General features: G+C 40.7%; 3 protein-coding genes across 3 annotated transcripts in view; 1 reads left to right on the top strand and 2 right to left on the bottom strand.

Moving 5' to 3' along the window:
- The window catches only part of LOC311146260 (nonsense-mediated mRNA decay factor SMG7-like), a 31,749-nt gene extending 31,382 nt beyond the window's left edge, over positions 1-367 (bottom strand). Inside the window, exon 1 of the mRNA XM_084182758.1 lies at positions 268-367. Coding sequence (XP_084038884.1) covers positions 268-293 — 26 coding nt within the window. The 5' untranslated portion in view covers positions 294-367. The remainder of the gene's footprint in view (positions 1-267) is intronic.
- A 1,710-nt stretch (positions 368-2,077) lies between these two features.
- Positions 2,078-12,584, top strand: LOC311146487 (nicotinamide/nicotinic acid mononucleotide adenylyltransferase 2-like). Its single transcript, XM_084182993.1, has 11 exons — positions 2,078-2,262; positions 6,373-6,461; positions 7,115-7,182; positions 7,661-7,739; positions 8,292-8,421; positions 8,663-8,743; positions 8,866-8,910; positions 9,139-9,215; positions 9,609-9,710; positions 9,904-9,971; positions 10,610-12,584. Exons 1-11 carry the CDS (start codon positions 2,178-2,180, stop codon positions 10,710-10,712), a joined length of 927 nt encoding a protein of 308 aa, XP_084039119.1. The 5' UTR covers positions 2,078-2,177; the 3' UTR covers positions 10,713-12,584.
- A 3,260-nt stretch (positions 12,585-15,844) lies between these two features.
- Positions 15,845-20,780, bottom strand: part of LOC311146259 (laminin subunit gamma-1-like) — a 95,106-nt gene continuing 90,170 nt past the window's right edge. Inside the window, exons 45-51 of the mRNA XM_084182757.1 lie at positions 20,542-20,686; positions 19,962-20,108; positions 19,589-19,703; positions 17,895-18,091; positions 17,440-17,601; positions 17,153-17,252; positions 15,845-16,999 (exon numbers count right to left, since the gene is read on the bottom strand). Coding sequence (XP_084038883.1) covers positions 16,746-16,999; positions 17,153-17,252; positions 17,440-17,601; positions 17,895-18,091; positions 19,589-19,703; positions 19,962-20,108; positions 20,542-20,686 — 1,120 coding nt within the window. The 3' untranslated portion in view covers positions 15,845-16,745. The remainder of the gene's footprint in view (positions 17,000-17,152; positions 17,253-17,439; positions 17,602-17,894; positions 18,092-19,588; positions 19,704-19,961; positions 20,109-20,541; positions 20,687-20,780) is intronic.

The following is a 20,780-nucleotide window of genomic DNA, read 5'->3' as shown; positions in this document are numbered from 1 at the left end:
AACAGCCATAGCTAGCTAATAACTGGCCCTACTCATAGTCACACACGTTTTTAACATGAATAAACAACAAGGATTGCACCTTTAGTGAAATTTCATTCAAATAGGTAACGTTAGTTAGCTGCTAGCTCAAATAACGCGTTGCTAACGCTGCGTTGGCTAATTAGCTAGATAGCAGCACGGCAACTTATGGCGATAACACAAATAAGATTAAGCAGTAACGTTAGGTGAGAAAAAAACAATTTCAGAAATGTATAATTTTACATTTACCGTAAATATTGGGCGCAGAGGTTCATCCTGTCCGATCTACGGTCTTTAGACAACGACTGGTCCAAAAGCAAGCGCTACTCCCGGCGCCATATTGTTCGTCACTCTGTCACAAGCAGAGCCACCGGCCCAGTTGCTGGGTTCTAGACAACTCTGAAACTCTAAAATCTCCGAGTTAAAATTTGCGTAAGGTTTTTGTGTTGAGCTTCCTATTGGTTGATTCTGATACTTTCCGAGTGGGAAAGTCGGACCTCATCTTTCTACAAGTTTCCAAGTCGGAAATGTCCGAGTTCCGAGTTGTTTTGAACGCGGCAAGTATACACCATGCAAATTATGAGCAGCTCAAGGTATGGTTAGCCAGCTTTCAAATTGTGTTTCAAGCCAGTGGGCCTGCTTCGTGGTCACATTGACCTACAATAATACATCCATTCTGACCTCAATTGCCTTGGTCAGAATTAGGAAAATTATCCAAATGAACCTAGGATAACCAAGAGGTTAATTCTAGGCTATACTAGAATGGAATCACCCAGACATTTACAGTTCGATTGCCTATTTCACATCACAAGCCGAGTCAACTTTGCCATAAGGGTCCTGGCCTCTTGGCAGATATAGTAGGCCTATGCTCGTTTACAACAGGGAGGTTGCAATACTGCACACAGCCAACCCCAATGCGAACAGGGGAACACAACCAAAAAAAGGCAGCAGAATTATCCCACCTCTGCCACCAGTGTAGTGATTCAAAGACAAAGCGAATTCGGAACAGCCAGAATGGGGCTTGAACCAGCGACTCTTCTGTTATGGGGCGAGCACAGCACCAGGGCGCCCAAGACCAGACCTATTTACAGAGAACATGGTAGTCTACACTCACATTCATGGAGGCTATGAGGAAAAAAAGTTTTATTTCAGTATATAACGAATTAACATAAACTCAATTATTTTTTAGATTATTAAATGCATGATAGGGTCATATACTGTAGATTATGCAAAGCTATCACAGCAAATGTATAGGCCTAATTATTATTATAATGGTAAATTGCCCCATGTAGCTCAGTTGGTAGAGCATGGCCTTTGCAACTCCAGGGTTGTGGGTTCGATGAAAAAATAAAAAATGAAAAAAAATAATGTATGCACTCACTAACTGTAAGTCGCTCTGGATAAGAGCGTCTGCTAAATGACTAAAATGTAAATTGTCCGTAGGCCACACAAACCATAACTGCAACTTGATGGTTAGTGCCAGCAAAGACAGGATGGAATGTTCTTTACATTAAAGGAAAAATCACTTGCCACATCATCAAATGATGCATTTTGCATCATCAAGTGACACTTTGCTTCTTGAATGGTCAATATCTTGAAAACTTGACTGCTGACTTTCAAAACATTTTAGGACTGTATTAACAGTGGACTAATGAAAATAATACCAAAATATAGTTTTGAGTGGACTTTTCATTTAAAGTAAGCCTATAAGGCCAAGGCCATCAGCCCTTTTAACAACAATTAGTTCAGTGTTCTCACTTAATCCCATGTCTAGACCGTCTAGGCTACTGGAGTCAGAAGCAAATGAATACTGGTAGTAGAAGGTCTATTAAAAAACGGAAAAAATATTTAGATCAGTGGCATGCCCCATTATGTGGCAAATTTGCCAGAGGCCACACGAAGTCTATAATAAATGCCAATGTAGCCTACCTATTGTTTTAAATTGTATTGTAAAATAATACATTTTCAAACGTCCAGTGCTGTGAGTGCCTTTGGTACTGTGCCTTTAATATAGAGTGCAGTGACGCTCTGTATCCTGCGAGGAGACTGGGATACTGCCGCATCCAAATGAACCTCGCCTCTCTCTGCGGTCGCTAACAGCAAAACAAAGAAGAACAAATCGGTAGTTGCAGAAAAAGAGACTCATATCCAGTCATATCATGACGGACAACACTAAAACTCACGTTATTTTGCTGTCATGTGGAAGTTTTAACCCCATCACTAAAGGACACATTCATATGTTTGGTAAGCATTACCTATGCGTTCTTCTGTATATTTTGAAGGGATGTTTTGTGCTCCAGATGTTGTGGGTAGAAGAATGAGAAGGCGTTCAGGAGTCAAGATTACTATGGCAATTAACCTATATATCAGTATTATAATGTCAGAATTGCGTGATGTTGGGTAGGCGTTTTGCCATTTATGGTATTCGCTGTCCACGAGAGGGGTGCTGAAATGGGCGACGGCCTCAGTGACGGAAATATGATTATGTCAATTAAGTTAAAGTCTTATCATTGAATTTCACGTGGGGGTCTTTATTTCGCTGTGTGTTTTTGAACACCACGGATGTTTAAAATAATTACTTGAATTAACAACAGAACCATTCCATCTACAGGTTATTATTACTATATTAAGCGCACAGTACCATTTCAGTGTAGTCTACGTAGGTGTATGCTGCATAGGCCGACCAGCCCTAAAAACAATAGCAAATGGATTTGAAAAAGTAGGCTAGGCTATTTTGAGATAGTAATGCAGTATCAGTATACGGATGTTGAGCCACTGGACACAGGGAGCATCTTGAGCATGTTTGGGCATTGGTTGCCTGATAGCAGATACTGCGTCACTCATAACTAATGAGAAATCGTATCTCAAATCATAATAGCATACAATCAATCTTTCCGTGCAGCCGAGCAATAATGTAAAATAATCGGCTAAACACAACAGGGTTTCACCAATTCATGGAAATGCAGCAAAATGTCAAGAAAACACATGGCAAATCTAAATCTCCTGACTAAATATTTTCTAATTTTTGACATAATTGTTGTCCTGCATATACTTTATTTTTCATGTTCTGTGACTGCAGACTTGCAATTTGATTAATTCATAGAGGCAATTGCGTTATTGTCTTTGCCCTACCTGTTATCAGTTTTCAACGGACATTTCATCAATGAAATATCTGTGGACTATTTCATCATGGTTTTCCTGTTGCTTGAAACATTAGGCTACTGATCCAGTACACACAATTCAGTAAAGGCACAATGCCACAGTTAGGGAGATCACATTTCAACAGCCAGCCAGATGCATCAGTATATTGACGAAAACAATCACAGAAGAACTAGTAAAGTACTGTATTTTATAATACAAACCATTATCATAAAAGAGAGTTAAAATGACTGTCATCCAAAATTAGGAATATGAGGGTACACCATAGGCTAGTACCCTGAAAAATAACTAAATCCTAAGAGATAGTCATTAGAATAGATAGAGTGAAATCATTATGCTGCAGCAGTAGTAAGTGAACCTGGAATATTATGAGGCAGAGGGGGAAAGCATCCATGTTTCCATGACCTATTTTTCAAACCACCTCTCTGCATGCCTTGGAGTGGCAGTTAAAGAAAAATGAAAGTACTCTAGTTGCTCATAGGGAGCAGTTGAAACTCCCCCAGTGAGCCCTTCTGACTCACAAAAGGATTACATGAAAGAACAGAAAGAGAAGTAGCAAATACATACATATATCAAGGACTAGGACTACTGAATATGAAAACTTGTGGATGGTGTCAAATCATACATTTTAATTGTGATTCAGTTTCATCAATTTTTCAAGTCATTGTTGAGAAGAATTGTGATTCTCTTGAGAATGTAATGGTAGTAGTTCATTATTACCTCATTCAATAGTTGCATGTCTTCACTAGATTCCTTGTCTGTGTCCCAAATTGCACTATATTTCCTATATAGTGCACTACTTTGACCAGAACCCTATGGTCCCTGGTCAAAAGTAGTGCACTAAATATGGAATAGGGTGCCATTTAGGACGAAGACTTTAGTTTTTAGTTTTTTGCCTCAACCCATCCCAGATTTCTGACTTTCTTATTAACACTCAACTCAACCTAGCTTTTGTACTTTTCTCTCTCAATAATACATTCTCTAATCATACTGAAATGACTCTATCTGTAGTGGCTCTGCTCAATTTGCACAGGCAGTGTACAGTCGTGGTCAAAAGTTTTGAGAATGACACAAGTATTGGTCTTCACAAAGTTTGCTGCTTCAGTGTTATGATATATTTTTGTCAGATGTTACTATGGTATACTGAAGTATAATTACAAGCATTCCATAAGTGTCAAAGGCTTTTATTGACAATTACATTAAGTTTTTGCAAAGAGTCAATATTTGCAGTGTTGTCCCTTCTTTTTCAAGACCTCTGCAATCCGCCCTGGCATGCTGTCAATTAACTTCTGGGCCACATCCTGACTGATGGCAGCCCATTCTTGCATAATCAATGCTTGGAGTTTGTCAGAATTTGTGGGTTTTTGTTTGTCCACAAGTTCTCAATGGGATTAAGGTCTGGGGAGTTTCCTGGCCATGGACCCAAAATGTCGATGTTTTGTTCCCCGAGCCACTTAGGTATCACTTTTGCCTTATGGCAAGGTGCTCCATCATGCTGGAAAAGGCATTGGTCGTCACCAAACTGTTCTTGGATGGTTGGGAGAAGTTGCTCTCGGAGGATGTGTTGGTACCATTCTTTATTCATGGCTGTGTTCTTAGGCAAAATTGTGAGTGAGCCCACTCCCTTGGCTGAGAAGCAACCCCACACATGAATGGTCTCAGGATGCTTTACTGTTGGCATGACACAGGACTGATGGTAGCGCTCACCTTGTCTTCTCCGGACAAGGTGTTTTCCGGATGCCCCAAACAATCGGAAAGGGGATTCATCAGAGAAAATGACTTTATCCCAGTCCTCAGCAGTCCAATCCCTGTACCTTTTGCAGAATATCAGTCTGTCCCTTATGTTTTTCCTGGAGAGAAGTGGCTTCTTCGCTGCCCTTCTTGACACCAGGCCATCCTCCAAAAGTCTTCGCCTCACTGTGCGTGCAGATGCACTCACACCTGCCTGCTGCCATTCCTGAGCAAGCTCTGCACTGGTGGTGCCCGATCCCGCAGCTGAATCAACTTTAGGAGACGGTCCTGGCGCTTGCTGGACTTTCTTGGGCGCCCTGATGCCTTCTTCACAACAATTGAACCTCTCTCCTTGAAGTTCTTGATGATCGGATAAATGGTTGATTTAGGTGCAATCTTACTAGCAGCAATATACATGCCTGTGAAGCCCTTTTTGTGCAAAGCAATGATGATGTCACGTGTTTCCTTGCAGGTAACGATGGTTAACAGAGGAAGAACAATGATTTCAAGCACCACCCTCCTTTTAAAGCTTCCAGTCTGTTATTCTAACTCAATCAGCATGACAGAGTGATCTCCAGCCTTGTCCTCGTCAACACTCTCACCTGTGTTAACGGGAGAATCACTGACATGATGGCAGCTGGTCCTTTGTGGCAGGGCTGAAATGCAGTGGAAATTAAGTTCATTTTCATGGCAAAGAGGGACTTTGCAATTAATTGCAATTCATCTAATCACTCTTCATGACATTTTGGACTATATGCAAATTGCCATCATTAAAACTGAGGCAGCAGACTTTGTGAAAATTAGTATTTGTGTCATTCTCAAAACTTTTGACCACGACTGTATATCACAGACTTTGAGCTGGTGACTTGCAACACATAGTCTACAGTAAGTTTCCACAGACAGGCTTGCTTGAAGATGACTCATATAATCAGTTTCTCTATTGGTGGCATGCAGGCGGTAACGTTACTCCACAATAACAGAGTGAATAGATACAAATATGAATTCTTGCCCTGTGGTCGAAACAAAAAGTCCTCATCAATCAACTTCCAATTGAAAACAGCTGTTATTATAGACCTAATTTGTAGCCTAAACTAAAGCATGGCTTCTGGAATTCTTTGATTTGTCTCCCTGGAGATAAACTGTAAGAATGAATTTGCATGGATACTGGCAAACCAGGGTTAATTCATTTTTGGGTTACCTTAAGCAAAATATTCAGCAATACATCAGATTGATTCACAACAGTGCCCTGTGGAAAACCATTTATTCATTTTTGAATGACAACACAGTTAAATACCGTTTATGACAAGAAGAAATTCAGTTACCAAACTTCTCATGACAGAATTATAAACATTTTGCTGATGGCAGACAATAAGACACAGGTTACCTGATTAAAACTGTAATATTGTGCACACTATGAACTATGATAAGTATGTTGACAGTTATGTACTGTATCTGCTTTTACAGAAAAAGCCAGAGAATACCTGCACAAAACAGGGAAGTTCATTGTGATTGGGGGTATCATTTCACCTGTACATGACTCCTATGGCAAACCGGTAAGAACTTCTTTAACAGTATATTCACAGACTGCTTCGTTTGGTATCTATGAAGTTTGAGTAACTAACAAATAATCACCTAATCTTATCTGACTGACATGAGTAAGTGTTGCATTCGGATTACATAAGCCACCTCTAATACTATCGTCATCTATTCTCCCGAGCCGTTTCTGGAATGAATGAAAAGCTTGTCCCAGTTTCTCTCTCTATAAGAAACAGAAAACATGAATAATAAATGTAAGAGAAATGACGTTTCAGTCAGATCATGAATCTTATGTGCATTTTTTAAATAATTGTGTCTCTCGCACGATAAAGACATAGATCGAATGAGGATTGGATTAGTATGTTATAATTTTTGTGGTTGCATAAATGATTGACATTAGCCACAGAATGTCATCAGTAATTTCCAACAAACCTACAGTACATTCCTCACAAATAAAACATGTCAAACCATTCGATTACCATGCAGAGACATACAATAAAGAGAATAAACACAATGTATGCGTTGTAAATGGCACTCTATTCCCGACGTAGTGCACTACTTTTGACCAGATATAGTGCGCTATATAGGGAATAGGGTGCACACAATGTGACACACACAATGCACACAATGACTGGTTGAAAGCTTTATCGATCCCACCGTGTGTTCACAGGGCCTCGTCCCCAGCAGACATCGTCTCATCATGTGTCAACTGGCAGTCCAGTCCTCCGACTGGATCAGGTGAGTCAGTGGCTATCCGTCCAGAACAACAAGGTGTGTCCCAAATGGCACCCTATTCCCTACAGTCTGCACTGCTTTTGTTGTGCACTATATAGGGAATAGGGTGCCATTTGGGACACAGACCTGGTGAAAATAGGTATCATTATCAGTAAACAGGATGACATCACTTCCTCTATTAGTCCTTTGAGACAGGATGTTTTTCTGGCAATGTTACTATCAAGACACAATGTGTGAGGTATTTAGCAGATGTGTATTATCATCAGTTCTATTACCCTACAAATGAAAAGGATAGAGATCAGGGCACGTATTCATAAAGCGTGAGTAGGAGTGCTGATCTAGGATCAGTTTTGCCTTTTAGATTATGATGAATCTACAGGAGGGACCTGATCCTAGATCAGTACTCCTACTCTGAGACGCTTTATGAATACGGGCCTAGAAGTACACAGCTGTTCATCTATCATGTGTTATTTTCCTGCAGAGTGGATCCCTGGGAGTGCTACCAGGACACATGGCAGACTACATGCAGCGTGCTGGAGCATCATCGTGACCTCATGAAGGTAAGCCAGGCCAACTCAGGGAATAAGGACCAGTTACTCAAATCACACTTTATTGCCATATATATTTTTTTTAAATCAGGGGCACCTTCAGCACCCCTACTTCCCACGGCTATATGTATTGCATGAGCTGTACATTTGGCAATGAAGGATAATATCAAGATAAAATTGTGGTAGTTTAGAGAGAAGAGAGTTCAAGGTAGCCTACATTGGATGCAACATAATTAGCTACTGGAACTTATTCATAGATGATACATTCCTGCACGGCCCACTGGCTAGTTGAAGTGTGTGGTGGAAATATTTATAAAGACTGAGAGCAATTTGAACTGTTTTTAGAAATAGCCTGTACCATTAAAGTATGCTGCGATTGTTTCCATGGCAACAAAACATTACATATTTAGAACACTACAGTATATCAAACCACTGCTGTAATATGTGACAAATCCAATCCTTCCATCAGAATGTGAGCAATCTATTTGTGCTGCTGACCTAAGCTGGATCAAATGCCATTTTTTGGGACTGAAGGTGTCAATCATTGTATTTTCCTGTCCACAGAGAGTCACAGGGTGCATTCTGTCCAATGTGAACACACCGTCCACAACTCCAGTGATCGGCCAACCACAGAATGAGACTCAGACTGGCATCTATCAAAACCACAACACAATGAACAACAAGCCCATTGCCAGTGAGGGATTATGTACATACATACTACACAAATGTCTTTCAGATATCATTTATGCCATTTTCATTAGGTTGACAATAAAGGTCTGGTACTTAGAATCTTAAATATAATTTATGATTGATAAAAAAGAGGGAAGGTTGTTGTAATGTACCAAGAAATGGATTGTCTGCTTTCTATAACTTTTTCAATGGATATAATTTGCTACTAGAAAATGTCTGATGTTTGCTTCCTTATACCTAAACAGTTAAGCTGTGGGGGAAGATGAGTGAGAGCTTGGGCAAAATTTGCTGTGTTCGCCCAAACATTGACCGTTTTACCTTTGTGGGTAAGTAGTATGCTACACAAGCAGCTTCCTGAAAAACATACAGTACATTTGTAATTGTATGGTACATTCACAATGATTGATTAATAACCTTTTCTTTGATATTTTTTCTTTGATTTCAAAAGATGAAAATGCCAACCTTGGCACTGCAATGCGATATGAGGAAATTGGTGAGTTAACACTCTTTTGTATGTCTCCATAAGATTGATGTATTACCAATATTGCATACAGTCTGTATATTGTCAGAATACAAAAGCTTTTAGCTTAGGTCATTATATTTTCCCTCAACAAACCATAGTAACTTTCTTCATTATCGAATAATTGAACAGGAAGTTATCTTATCCATGTACTCTTTGTTTATTGGGTGTCTAATTTCTGTCTTCCTGTCTATTGTCCAGAGTTGCGCATCTTGCTTCTGTGTGGCAGTGATCTTCTGGAGTCATTCTGCATCCCTGGCTTATGGAAAGACAGTGATGTAAGTAGGCCCTCTTGCTCTTTCTCTTCTATGTCTTCTTAAGTCTGTTGTAAGACTGTCATTCCCACAGAAAATAATAACACTTTTAGTTTTTTTTCTAGTTCTTTTCATACTTTGCATAGTATACATACTAGCTCCAATGGCTTGCACTGAAGTTCTAAGCAGACATAGTACAGCCTGTAAAGAGGCCAAAGGTGACACTGCAAGACTAATAGTTTTGAATAATGTTGACATTTTAATCTATCCAGTCTCCACTTAGAGGCATGAATACAAATTATTTAATACCCTAATGAGCATAATGTTGCATCCAAGATACTTTACCATAACTATTAGTGACCCATTTAATCAGCATTGTAAGGCAATACTGAAATGTGTCATACAAATGGTTTGCAGATGGAGGTGATTGTGGGAGACTTTGGGATTGTTGTTGTGCCTCGGGATGGAGTTGATACAGAGAGGATAATGAACCATTCCTCTGTGCTGCGCAAGAACAAGGTAATATCTACATTATGAGCCTATATGAGTCATAGTTAAAAGTGGAAACCCAATAAGCTTGATAATGTAATCTGTTATAAGCTTATTATGTTCATGTCTTTACATGGAACCAACTCTGTACCATAGAAAATGATAAATGTCAATTTATTCATTCTATAACATGTAAAACTTTCTCTCTGTGTGTTTTCTTCAGGACAACATCACAGTAGTAAAACATGATGCCAACCACCCTATGTCCATTGTCAGCTCAACCAAGAGCAGGTAAATGTGAATTATAATTTATCAACCATCCTATTTTGGGCCTCCATTAGGCCTATTTAATAAATAATAATAAATAATTATGGAATCTACTGTCTTTTATTCACTGTGGACTCTGGTAAAGTTAGGTTATTAAAAAAAAAGGGAAAATCCACTCAAACATTTTTTTTCATTAGTCCAATGTTGATACAGTTCCTAAATGTGTCATCGGACACATCATCTTGATGATGCAAAATGCATTTCGTATCATCATGATGATGTGGCCGGTGACACTTTGCTTCTTGAAAGACCAATATCTTGAACACTTGACTGCTGACAATCAAAACATTTTGGGACTGTATCAACAGTGGACTAATGAAAAAAATACCAAAATATAGTTGTTGAGTGGATATTCCCTTTAATGTACCACTTCAGTAGCTGTTTAGGCTCTTAGGTATAAAACATTTGGTAAACATTAGGGGGCTGTTTCCCGGATACAGATTAAGCCTAGTGCTCGACTAAAAAGCTTTTTCAATGGATATTCTCCATTGAGCTTGCTTTTTAATCCAGGACTAGGCTTAGTCTGTGCCCGGGAAACCGCCTCTAGAAGTTGAACAAAGCTGTTCCCATATCACATTCTAATTCTATGTCCCTTCCATCAGACTGGCCCTGCAGCACGGGGACGGCCATGTGGTGGACTACCTGAACCAGACAGTCATCGACTACATCCTGCAGAGTCAGCTCTACATCAATGCTTCTGGATAGGAACTACTGCTCCTGCCTACTGTCATATTGTCCCTGTCTGTCTGTCTTTCATGTGAAATGTAAACTCCTCTTGAGCTATTGCTTTTCCATTCAAAGGAGCGTTAGATATCCATGTCCCTTCTTACTGTATCATAGTGACTCATTGGACCTGTGGATGTACTGTACAGCGAGGTGCCTGAGAGCTGTGTGTACGTGTGGACCACCTTCACAACTGACTTTGTGTAGGCTGCGCCGGCCGCGTAGGATAGAGAGGGGGATGGTGTTTTGGTCTGTCCCAAATGGCACTACTTTTGACCAGGGCCTATAGGGCTCTAGTAAAAACTAGTGCACTTTTTATGGAATACGGTGCCATTTGGGATGTAGCCTTGGTGTCATGAAGAGAGGGCGCAGAGATTGTTATCTAATGAATGTTGGCTTTTGCTGTTTGATTTAAATCTGTCGGTTCTTAGACTGCATGCTTAGAACGTTTTCGTTTTGGCATGAGTACTTACTCACTTTGTAGATATATGTTGTGAAAGTGTTTGCAAAAAGACAAACATATAGTGGGTACCCACCTCTCACTTAATTTTCTATTCACTCTAATTCTACTGTATGTACAGCAATATCTGTATTGATGTATCTGCGATTGCAAATCAATGCCTAAATGTTTTGTCTTCAGTGGGAATTCGTGCAAAATGTACATTTGTTTGCACATAAGACAACGATTTGTACATAGATTTTATTTGTGTGTGAAGGATTTTGCACGTTTCTTCTGCTTGCCACTGAGCAAATTACCACAACTCCTAAAGCAAATGCAATGAACCTGTTTCTTACTATGTGCTATGTAGCTAGCTACTCGAGATTCTTTAAAAAATGTATAGTAGTGGAAAAAAACAACAGAACAAACTACAGAAGTGCAGTCCATGTGCCTGGGGATGAATTCACAGATACAACAGTCTCCCTCTCCCTTGCACTCAATACTGTCATAATATCATCAACCTGAAATAAAATGTGCTCTAATGTTGTTCTGCAAAGGAAGTGGGGACATAGCCTCTGATCAATAGTTTCTCATGTTCAGTGCCAGGACACTTTAGACAGTTTAGTTTAATGAGCATTGAGTGTAACCATTGATTTGTGCAGTAATGATTTCACAGGGTAATAGGGTGTATACAGTATGTGCACATCACAGGAGGTTGGTAGCACCTTAGTTGGGGAGTACAGGTTTGTGGTAATGGCTGTAACGGAAACAGTGGAATGGTATCAAATACATCAAACACATGGTTTCCAGGTGTTTGATGCTATTCCGTTCGCTCCATTCCAGCCATTATTATGATCCGTTCTCCCCTCAGCAGCCTCCTGTGGTGCACATTGTGGCCAATTGGTCAATGCAAAATAATGACGATTATTTTGTTTAATAAGTGTCTCAAATTGTGACCAAAGCATCTTGCATTCATATTTAGCTTTATATGTGTCCATTTGGCGAAGAATATTAGGTTATTCAATCTTAATATCCGATGATGCAAAAGCAAAATACATTCCACTGCTTCCTGCAATCTCACAGTTCATGATTTATAAGAAATGGACACACAAGTGCTACTAGTTGTCAATATAGTAGTATTGTATAAGCCTGGCATGATGCAAGACTATCAATAGTATACTGTGTGTAAGATGCTCCAGACAAACAATATTGCTTCTTTGTGTGTCATCCAAGTGTAATGAACAAACTGAACTGGGTCCAATATCACTTCAAGCAGACGGTCTTTGTACATGCATCCCTTGAGTCTTTCTATCAAACATCTCAGCAGGGTACTTCCTTTACATACGCAACGTCAGTTATTTGGTTTAGATAAAGAAGATGTAGTGGAAAATCTGATATTAAAAATAAGAATTGTCGTGGTCGTAGTAATGGGACAATCTTTGGTATGATAGTCTCAGCCCACTGGGCACAGACATAATTTCAACATCTAGTTTGGAATTACATTTGGTTGAGTTGTCAACTAACGTGAATTCAACGCTAAATAAAAATACAAAATCATCATGTCATTGAATTTAGGTGAAAAGTTGGGTGAAAAAAATTCAAAATTCTCTTACGTTGATTACTTTTTGCAAATCCAATCACGTTTCCACGTTGATTCAACGTCATCATATTGATTTTGTGTTGTTGAAATGTGGAAACAACGTTGATTCAACCAGTTTTTGCCCAGTGGGAGAAAAGGTCTCATGGAACCTGAGGCAATTGTATGAGTAGATGATTTATAGATATCATATGAAGAGATGTTTGATTGAGATTTTATTCTGTTCATTGATTTATTTGGTAAAGAGTCCTGAAAACATACACTACCGCTCAAAAGTTTTAGAACACCTAATCATTCAAGGGTTTTTCTTTCTTTTTACTATTTTCTACAATGTAGAATAATAGTGAAGACATCATAACTATGAAATAACACATATGGAATCATGTAGGAACCCAAAAAGTGTTAAACAAATCAAATTATATATTTTATATTTGAGATTCTTCAAAGTAGCCACCCTTTGCCTTGATGACAGCTTTGCACACTCTTGGCATTCTCTCAACCAGCTTCACCTGGAATGCTTTTCCAACAGTCTTGAAGGAGTTCCCACATATGCTGAGCACTTTTGGCTGCTTTTCCTTCACTCTGCAGTCCAACTCATCCCAAACCATCTCAATTGGGTTGAGGTAGGGTGATTGTGGAGACCAGGTCATCTGATTTAGCACTCCATCACTCTCCTTCTTGGTCAAATAGCCCTTACACATCCTGGAGGTGTGTTGGGTCATTGTCCTGTTGAAAAACAAATGATAGTCCCACTAAGCGCAAACCAGATGGGATGGTGTATCGCTGCAGAATGCTGTGGTAGCCATACTGGTTAAGTGTGCCTTGAATTCTAAATACATCACAGACAGTGTCACCAGCAAAGCACCCCCACACCATCACACCTCCTCCACCATGCTTCACGGTGGGAACCACACATGCAGAGATCATCCGTTCACCTACTCTGCGTCTCACAAAGACACGCCGGTTGGAACCAAAAGTCTCCAATTTGGACTCCAGACCAAAGGACACATTTCCATCGGTCTAATGTCCATTGCTCGTGTTTCTTGGCCCAAACAAGTCTCTTCTTCTTATTGGTGTCCTTTAGTAGTGGTTTCTTTGCAGCAATTCGACTATGAAGGCCTGCTTCACACAGTCTCCTCGAAAAGTTGATGTTGAGATGTGTCTGTTACTTGAACTCTGTGAAGCATTTAATTTGGGCTGCAATTTCTGAGGCTGGTAACTCTAATTAACTTACCTCCGCAGCAGAGGTAACTCTGGGTCTTCCATTCCTGTGGCGGTCCTCATGAGAGCCAGTTTCATCATAGCGGTTGATGGTTTTTGCGACTGCACTTGAAGAAACTTTACCGAATAGGGCTATCTTCTGTATACCCCCCCTACCTTGTCACCACACAACTGATTGGCTCAAACGCATTAAGGAAAGAAATTCCACAAATTAACTTTTAACAAGGCACACCTGTTAATTGAAATGCATTCCAGGTGACTACCTCATGAAGCTGGTTGAGAGAATGCCAAGAGTGTGCAAAGCTGTCATCAAGGCAAAGGGTGGCTATTTGAAGAATTTAAAATATACTGCTCAAAAAAATAAAGGGAACACTTAAACAACACAATGTAACTCCAAGTCAATCACACTTCTGTGAAATCAAACTGTCCACTTAGGAAGCAACACTGATTGACAATAAATTTCACATGCTGTTGTGCAAATGGAATAGACAACAGGTGGAAATTATAGGCAATTAGCAAGACACCCCCAATAAAGGAATGGTTCTGCAGGTGGTGACCACAGACCACTTCTCAGTTCCTATGCTTCCTGGCTGATGTTTTGGTCACTTTTGAATGCTGGCGGTGCTTTCACTCTAGTGGTAGCATGAGACGGAGTCTACAACCCACACAAGTGGCTCAGGTAGTGCAGCTCATCCAGGATGGCACATCAATGCGAGCTGTGGCAAGAAGGTTTGCTGTGTCTGTCAGCGTAGTGTCCAGAGCATGGAGGCGCTACCAGGAGACAGGCCAGTACATCAGGAGACGTGGAGGAGGCCGTAGGAGGGCAACAACCCAGCAGCAGGACCGCTACCTCCGCCTTTGTGCAAGGAGGAGCAGGAGGAGCACTGCCAGAGCCCTGCAAAATGACCTCCAGCAGGCCACAAATATGCATGTGTCTGCTCAAACGGTCAGAAACAGACTCCATGAGGGTGGTATGAGGGCCCGACGTCCACAGGTGGGGGTTGTGCTTACAGCCCAACACCGTGCAGGACGTTTGGCATTTGCCAGAGAACACCAAGATTGACAAATTCGCCACTGGCGCCCTGTGCTCTTCACAGATGAAAGCAGGTTCACACTGAGCACATGTGACAGACGTGACAGTCTGGAGACGCCGTGGAGAACGTTCTGCTGCCTGCAACATCCTCCAGCATGACCGGTTTGGCGGTGGGTCAGTCATGGTGTGGGGTGGCATTTCTTTGGGGGGCCGCACAGCCCTCCATGTGCTCGCCAGAGGTAGCCTGACTGCCATTAGGTACCGAGATGAGATCCTCAGACCCCTTGTGAGACCATATGCTGGTGCGGTTGGCCCTGGGTTCCTCCTAATGCAAGACAATGCTAGACCTCATGTGGCTGGAGTGTGTCAGCAGTTCCTGCAAGAGGAAGGCATTGATGCTATGGAATGGCCCGCCCGTTCCCCAGACCTGTATCCAATTGAGCACATCTGGGACATCATGTCTCGCTCCATCCATCAACGCCACGTTGCACCACAGACTGTCCAGGAGTTGGCGGATGCTTTAGTCCAGGTCTGGGAGGAGATCCCTCAGGAGACCATCCGCCACCTCATCAGGAGCATGCCCAGGCGTTGTAGGGAGGTCATACAGGCACGTGGAGGCCACACACACTACTGAACCTCATTTTGACTTGTTTTAAGGACATTACATCAAAGTTGGATCAGCCTGTAGTGTGGTTTTCCACTTAAATTTTGAGGGTGACTCCAAATCCAGACCTCCATGGGTTGATACATTTGATTTCCATTGATAATTTTTGTGTGATTTTGTTGTCAGCACATTCAACTATGTAAAGAAAAAAGTATTTAATACGATTATTTCATTCATTCAGATCTAGGATGTGTTATTTTAGTGTTCCCTTTATTTTTTGAGCAGTGTATAACATATATTTTGATTTGTTTAACACTTTTTTGGTTACTACATGATTCCATGTGTGTTATTTCATAGTTTTGATGTCTTCACTATTATTCTACAATGTAGAAAATAGTAAAAATAAAGAAAAACCCTTGAATGAGTAGGTGTTCTAAAACTTTTGAGCGGTAGTGTATATTTTTGGGAATCCTATGTAATATGATTCCACTTTCAGATCTGGGTTGGAAATTATTAGTATTTTGTCATCTTAGACTGTGGACTGATTGGACTGACACAATATAACATATATTCTGAGTCTTTCAATACCTCCAAAATAAACTAATATATTTTGTAGTTGCTTACATTGTTAGTAATTCCCTTGTTGAAAAGCAAAAGGATATTGCTTTTTTCTCTCACATGAAACACATCCACATTAATTGACATTAATTAATTAATTGTGTGTGTTGCATTTAGTAGCACCTGGTTTATGACGTTAAGGAATAAATATTGCAGTTTATTTTACAGAATACAACAGAAAATACATTGTTTTTAACACTTACTAGATCACTGAAAATATCGCATTACCATTGACAAAATATTGCTCCTCGTGTCTGAAAATGTCACAGATTTTTTTTGGGGGGCAGACAGTTATACATACATTTAGTTTAACACTCATTTTTCTCTCACATAATACCATCATAAATTCAGACTCTAAATCTGTGTCCCAAATGACACCTTATTCCCTATATAGTGCACTACGTTTTGACTAGAGCCTTATGGGCCCTGGTCAAAAGTTGTGCATTATATAGGGAATAGGGTGCCATTTGGTACGTAAACTTAGATCGCTCAATAGTTGGGGATTAAGGTCTCTCAATAGGTGGGGAGTTGAAGCAGCCCTTAGGGATGTTCGCACGGATGTCCTCCAAGTTCCTGATGTCGTCCAGGACCATATCAATATCTAGGTTGAGGCCAGTCAACTTGGTCCTCTGGCCGGCCTCCTTCTCTTCCAGGTCCTGCAGTCGAGGCCGTAGCTGCTGGTTAACCTGGCCACGAGCGCTGGCGATGGACTGCTCCAACTCACCTAGCCTCTCCTCGTCCACACTGCCTGGATTACCTGTTAGGAGAGTACCAATTGTCAGCACCAACAAACTTCATAATAATGTCATAAAACAGTGGTCATATGAAGATGGGATGATGCGGCAATAAGACAAAAATACAAGTGACTTTGTTTTGTGTGAGTTAGCTGTTTGTAGTTGGTGGAACATACCGATCATGCTCAGAAGGTTATTGATGACCAGGAGTGTTTCGCCCACAGCGTCTCTGATGTGCTTGGCATTGTTGTAAGCACCAGTTGCTCCCAATAAAGCCTGATGAGGAAAGTACATTACAAAGCATTAAAAACAGACCTTTAATTGGGAAAAAATCTATTTATTTTAAGAACCATTTGTGTGTACTGGAGTGGTGTACTGGAGTGTTTCACGTCAAGCCTTTACATTGACCAAGGTTTGTTTAGGTATAGCATGTTATGTCTGAGAGCATCACACTGAAACGGACCTCTGCAGCTCTGTCTATCTGTATCTCAGCGTTGGCCCTCTCTGATGCCACTTTGGCCACGGTGGCCACTGCCTGCTTCTGCAGTCCCTGCACGTCCTCTTTCAGCTTAGTGGCGTCCTTCAACAGACCAGCAGGAGGAACTGGTAACGAGCCGGACATTCCCTGCGGAGATCAAGAAACAGTCAAATGAGCTCATCTTGAAGTTTCCATGTGTGCTTTGTAAAATACATTTGGAATCATGCCTGGTAACCTATGATTTTAGTATTTTGGTTGTGAATAGGCCATGTCTGGAATCAAATAGACTCATAAGCATAAGTGACTCGAGACATTAACCTCATTGTTTTGCCCAACTGACATTCTCCTTCTAGAGCTTCTAGCTAAAGGCACAAGCTGTGGATTATCATATGAACCCCAGTTGGATATTTCTATTGAAAGGAAGGGGTCTGTTAAGGTACCTCCAGTCGAGAGACCACAGCTTCCAGGCTGCTGACAGTGCCCAGTGCATCATTGTAGTCTCCAGACACACTGCCTATGATGAATAGGGTCTCTGAGTTGTTGCCAACAGCTTGATGAATGGTGGCGTTGATGCCAGGGAGTTTCTTTATGGCCTCGTCGGCCAAAGTCTTGTTCTTGTTGATCTGGCCATCAAACCCTGCAGAATACAAGAGACTCAGACATAACCATCAGTGTTTTCTGGCATGTATGTCTATTCATGGGTTGCATGTTTCGTCACAATATTGTTTTCAACATTCGTTTTGGACTGATGCCAAACTGAGAATTCTACTCAATGCATTGATGGAGATCTCAGCAAAAGTGCATCACAGTGGCTTGGAAATACAATGCCATTCAAATGGAGACAAATAATTAGAAGGACAACCTTTTGATGTCACCAGATTGACTTTAGATGCAGTATAACGTTAGCCAGCTAGCTAAGATTGAGGGGAGGATTCTAGCTAACTAACGTTAGCATTGCTAGCTATTTTTTACGAACTTTGCTAGCTAATGACAACATTGCCATCTGTCTAAAGTAAATTTGACAACATGATAATGCTGGCAAAGTTGTTTCCTACTAAACATTTGACTACTTTAGCAATTTAATCGTATTTCCAGGCAATTGTAATAGTAATTTAGACTAAACTGTCATTAGCTTCCGTCCAGAATGACTGGGCTTATCACAACTTTAGGGCACCACTATTGCGTCACTTGGAGAACATTCATAACAATGACATGATGTGACGGAGGTGCAACCTATGAATAGTTATACCGTTTGAAATATATTTGCCTTGCTATGTCGTAGATACTATGTAATAAATATGTTAAACGCTTTCTAGGTGAGAGAATCATTGTTTTTGGTGAAAAGTAAAATAACATTTTAATGATAAACTTTCACCTACTGTAACTGCCTGTAGTGCTGTTGAATTTCATTATTGATTAAACTGAGAAATACACTGAGTGCACAGAACATTAAGGACACCTTCCTAATATTGAATTGCACCCCCTTTTGCCCTCAGAACAGCCTCAATTCGTCGGGGCAAGGACTCTACAAGGTGTCAAAAGCGTTCCACAGGGATGCTGGCCCATGTTGACTCCAATGCTTCCCACAGTTGTGTTAAGTTGGCTGGATGTCCTTTGGGTGGTGGACCATTCTTGATACACACAGGACACTGGTGAGCGTGAAAACAACCAGCAGCGTTGCAGTTCTTGACACAAACTGGTGCGCTTGGCCTGGCACCTACTACCATACCCCTTTCAAAGGCACTTAAATATTTTGTCTTGCCCATTCACCATCTGAATGGCACACATACACAATCCATGTCTCAATTGTCTCAAGGCTTGAAATTCCTTTCTTTAACCTGTCTCCTCCCCTTCATCTACACTGGTTGAAGTGGATTTAACAACAGTGACATCAATAAGAGATCATAGCTTTCAGCTGGATTTACCTTATCAGTCTATGTCATGGAAAGAGCAGGTTTCCTTAATGTTTTTTTACACTCAATGTAAAAGCTCTGAGATATAATTATAGTTGCTGTGTAACTGCTTTTCTAATATGTGGACCAGCCTTGTCAGATAAAATGCTGATAGTTCATTAATATTTCTACTGTGCTGTAGTGGGAATAAGACCTATAGAAATATGAAAGGCTTTTCATACCTCTTAGCATCTCCAGTACATTATCCACCCCAACAATATTATCTGTGATATCCTTCAGGGCCAGTTCTGTGTCAGCCTTCGCAGCATTTGCTCTGTCAAGGAGCTGGTCATATTTCTGTAGGAGAGAAATGCCAACAATCAACACTGTGTCAGTTATTACCATTCATAAGGTTTAGTGAAGTCATAAGCTAATTATACACTATTTAAATAGTTCAGTTGGATAATCTAATAGTGCATTTCAGAGGTCGCATGAAAATAGTTCTCAGAAACCTTTGAAGTTGGAATATAAGTAATAATATTTTATATACTACCAATCCTACATAAAAAGATGTCTAAATGTTGACGAGTGAATAGTGAAAGGCCTCTAGTGTACCTGTTGAGCTGCCTTCCCCTGGGCCAGGAGATCCTCTACTGCGGCCTTGTCCTCCTGGGTGTCCTCTTGCAGTGCCTGGTACCCTATGAGGTCCTTCTCCACCCGTTCTCTCAGGCCAGCCATTTTGGCCACCACACCGTCAATGTCCTTTTGCCAGAAAAAGAAGCTCAGTCAGACTCCGTGTGTTGTGCAAGTGTAATTACATATGCTTACAAATCTGTGGAGAACTGCCCTAGATTCCTCACCAGCCAGGTTTTAATTATGTCGTAATTTTTGATGACTCATGTTCTTGATCATTAATTGCTTTGTTATGTTTAAATGTAGCATAGCAAGGAAACAATTTAGAGATCTAGCTTTACAGACATGCCTTGAGACAGGTTCAGCTGCCAATAGTTAGAAACAATGATTTCATAATGTTCATAGTGAAAGGTGTTGAAATTGAATGTTTTTTTCTCTCCTTGATTTCCAATGTATGCTTATTATAATTTTAAAGATACCTCAAAAGACATGACCTGGGAGTAGTCACCAAATAGAGACCTGAGAGAAATGAGCCTGATGAGAGGCCTGTTCTGCTCAGTACCTTGAGAGGACCAGGGATTCCCAGCTCCAGGGAGGCTATCTGCTCCAGAGTGTTAGTTGCCATCCTGCTCTCATCTCGGGCAGAGCTGCTCAGGCGAGTGGCCAGGCTCTCCATGGCCTTCACCTGGGCTGAATTCTCATCATACCTGACCAGAGAAAAATCTAAGGGTTAATCTCATCATCAATCTAACAACAACGGTTCATCAATTATGTTATTATGGAGATCATTACATGGCTGGT

This window comes from Coregonus lavaretus (assembly GCF_964263955.1).
Source record: "Coregonus lavaretus genome assembly, chromosome: 19".
Taxonomy (NCBI): domain Eukaryota; kingdom Metazoa; phylum Chordata; class Actinopteri; order Salmoniformes; family Salmonidae; genus Coregonus; species Coregonus lavaretus.
The sequence above is the reverse complement of the archived record's forward strand: the minus strand, read 5'-3'. Positions and strand labels throughout refer to the sequence as shown.

Excerpts from the sequence above, each read along its gene's own strand:
- LOC311146487 (XM_084182993.1), top strand. The coding sequence starts at position 2,178 with ATGACGGACAACACTAAAACTCACGTTATTTTGCTGTCATGTGGAAGT. Across the intron at positions 7,183-7,660 it reads CAGTCCTCCGACTGGATCAG|AGTGGATCCCTGGGAGTGCT; the intron begins GTGAGTCAGTGG and ends ATTTTCCTGCAG. Across the intron at positions 8,422-8,662 it reads GAACAACAAGCCCATTGCCA|TTAAGCTGTGGGGGAAGATG; the intron begins GTGAGGGATTAT and ends ATACCTAAACAG.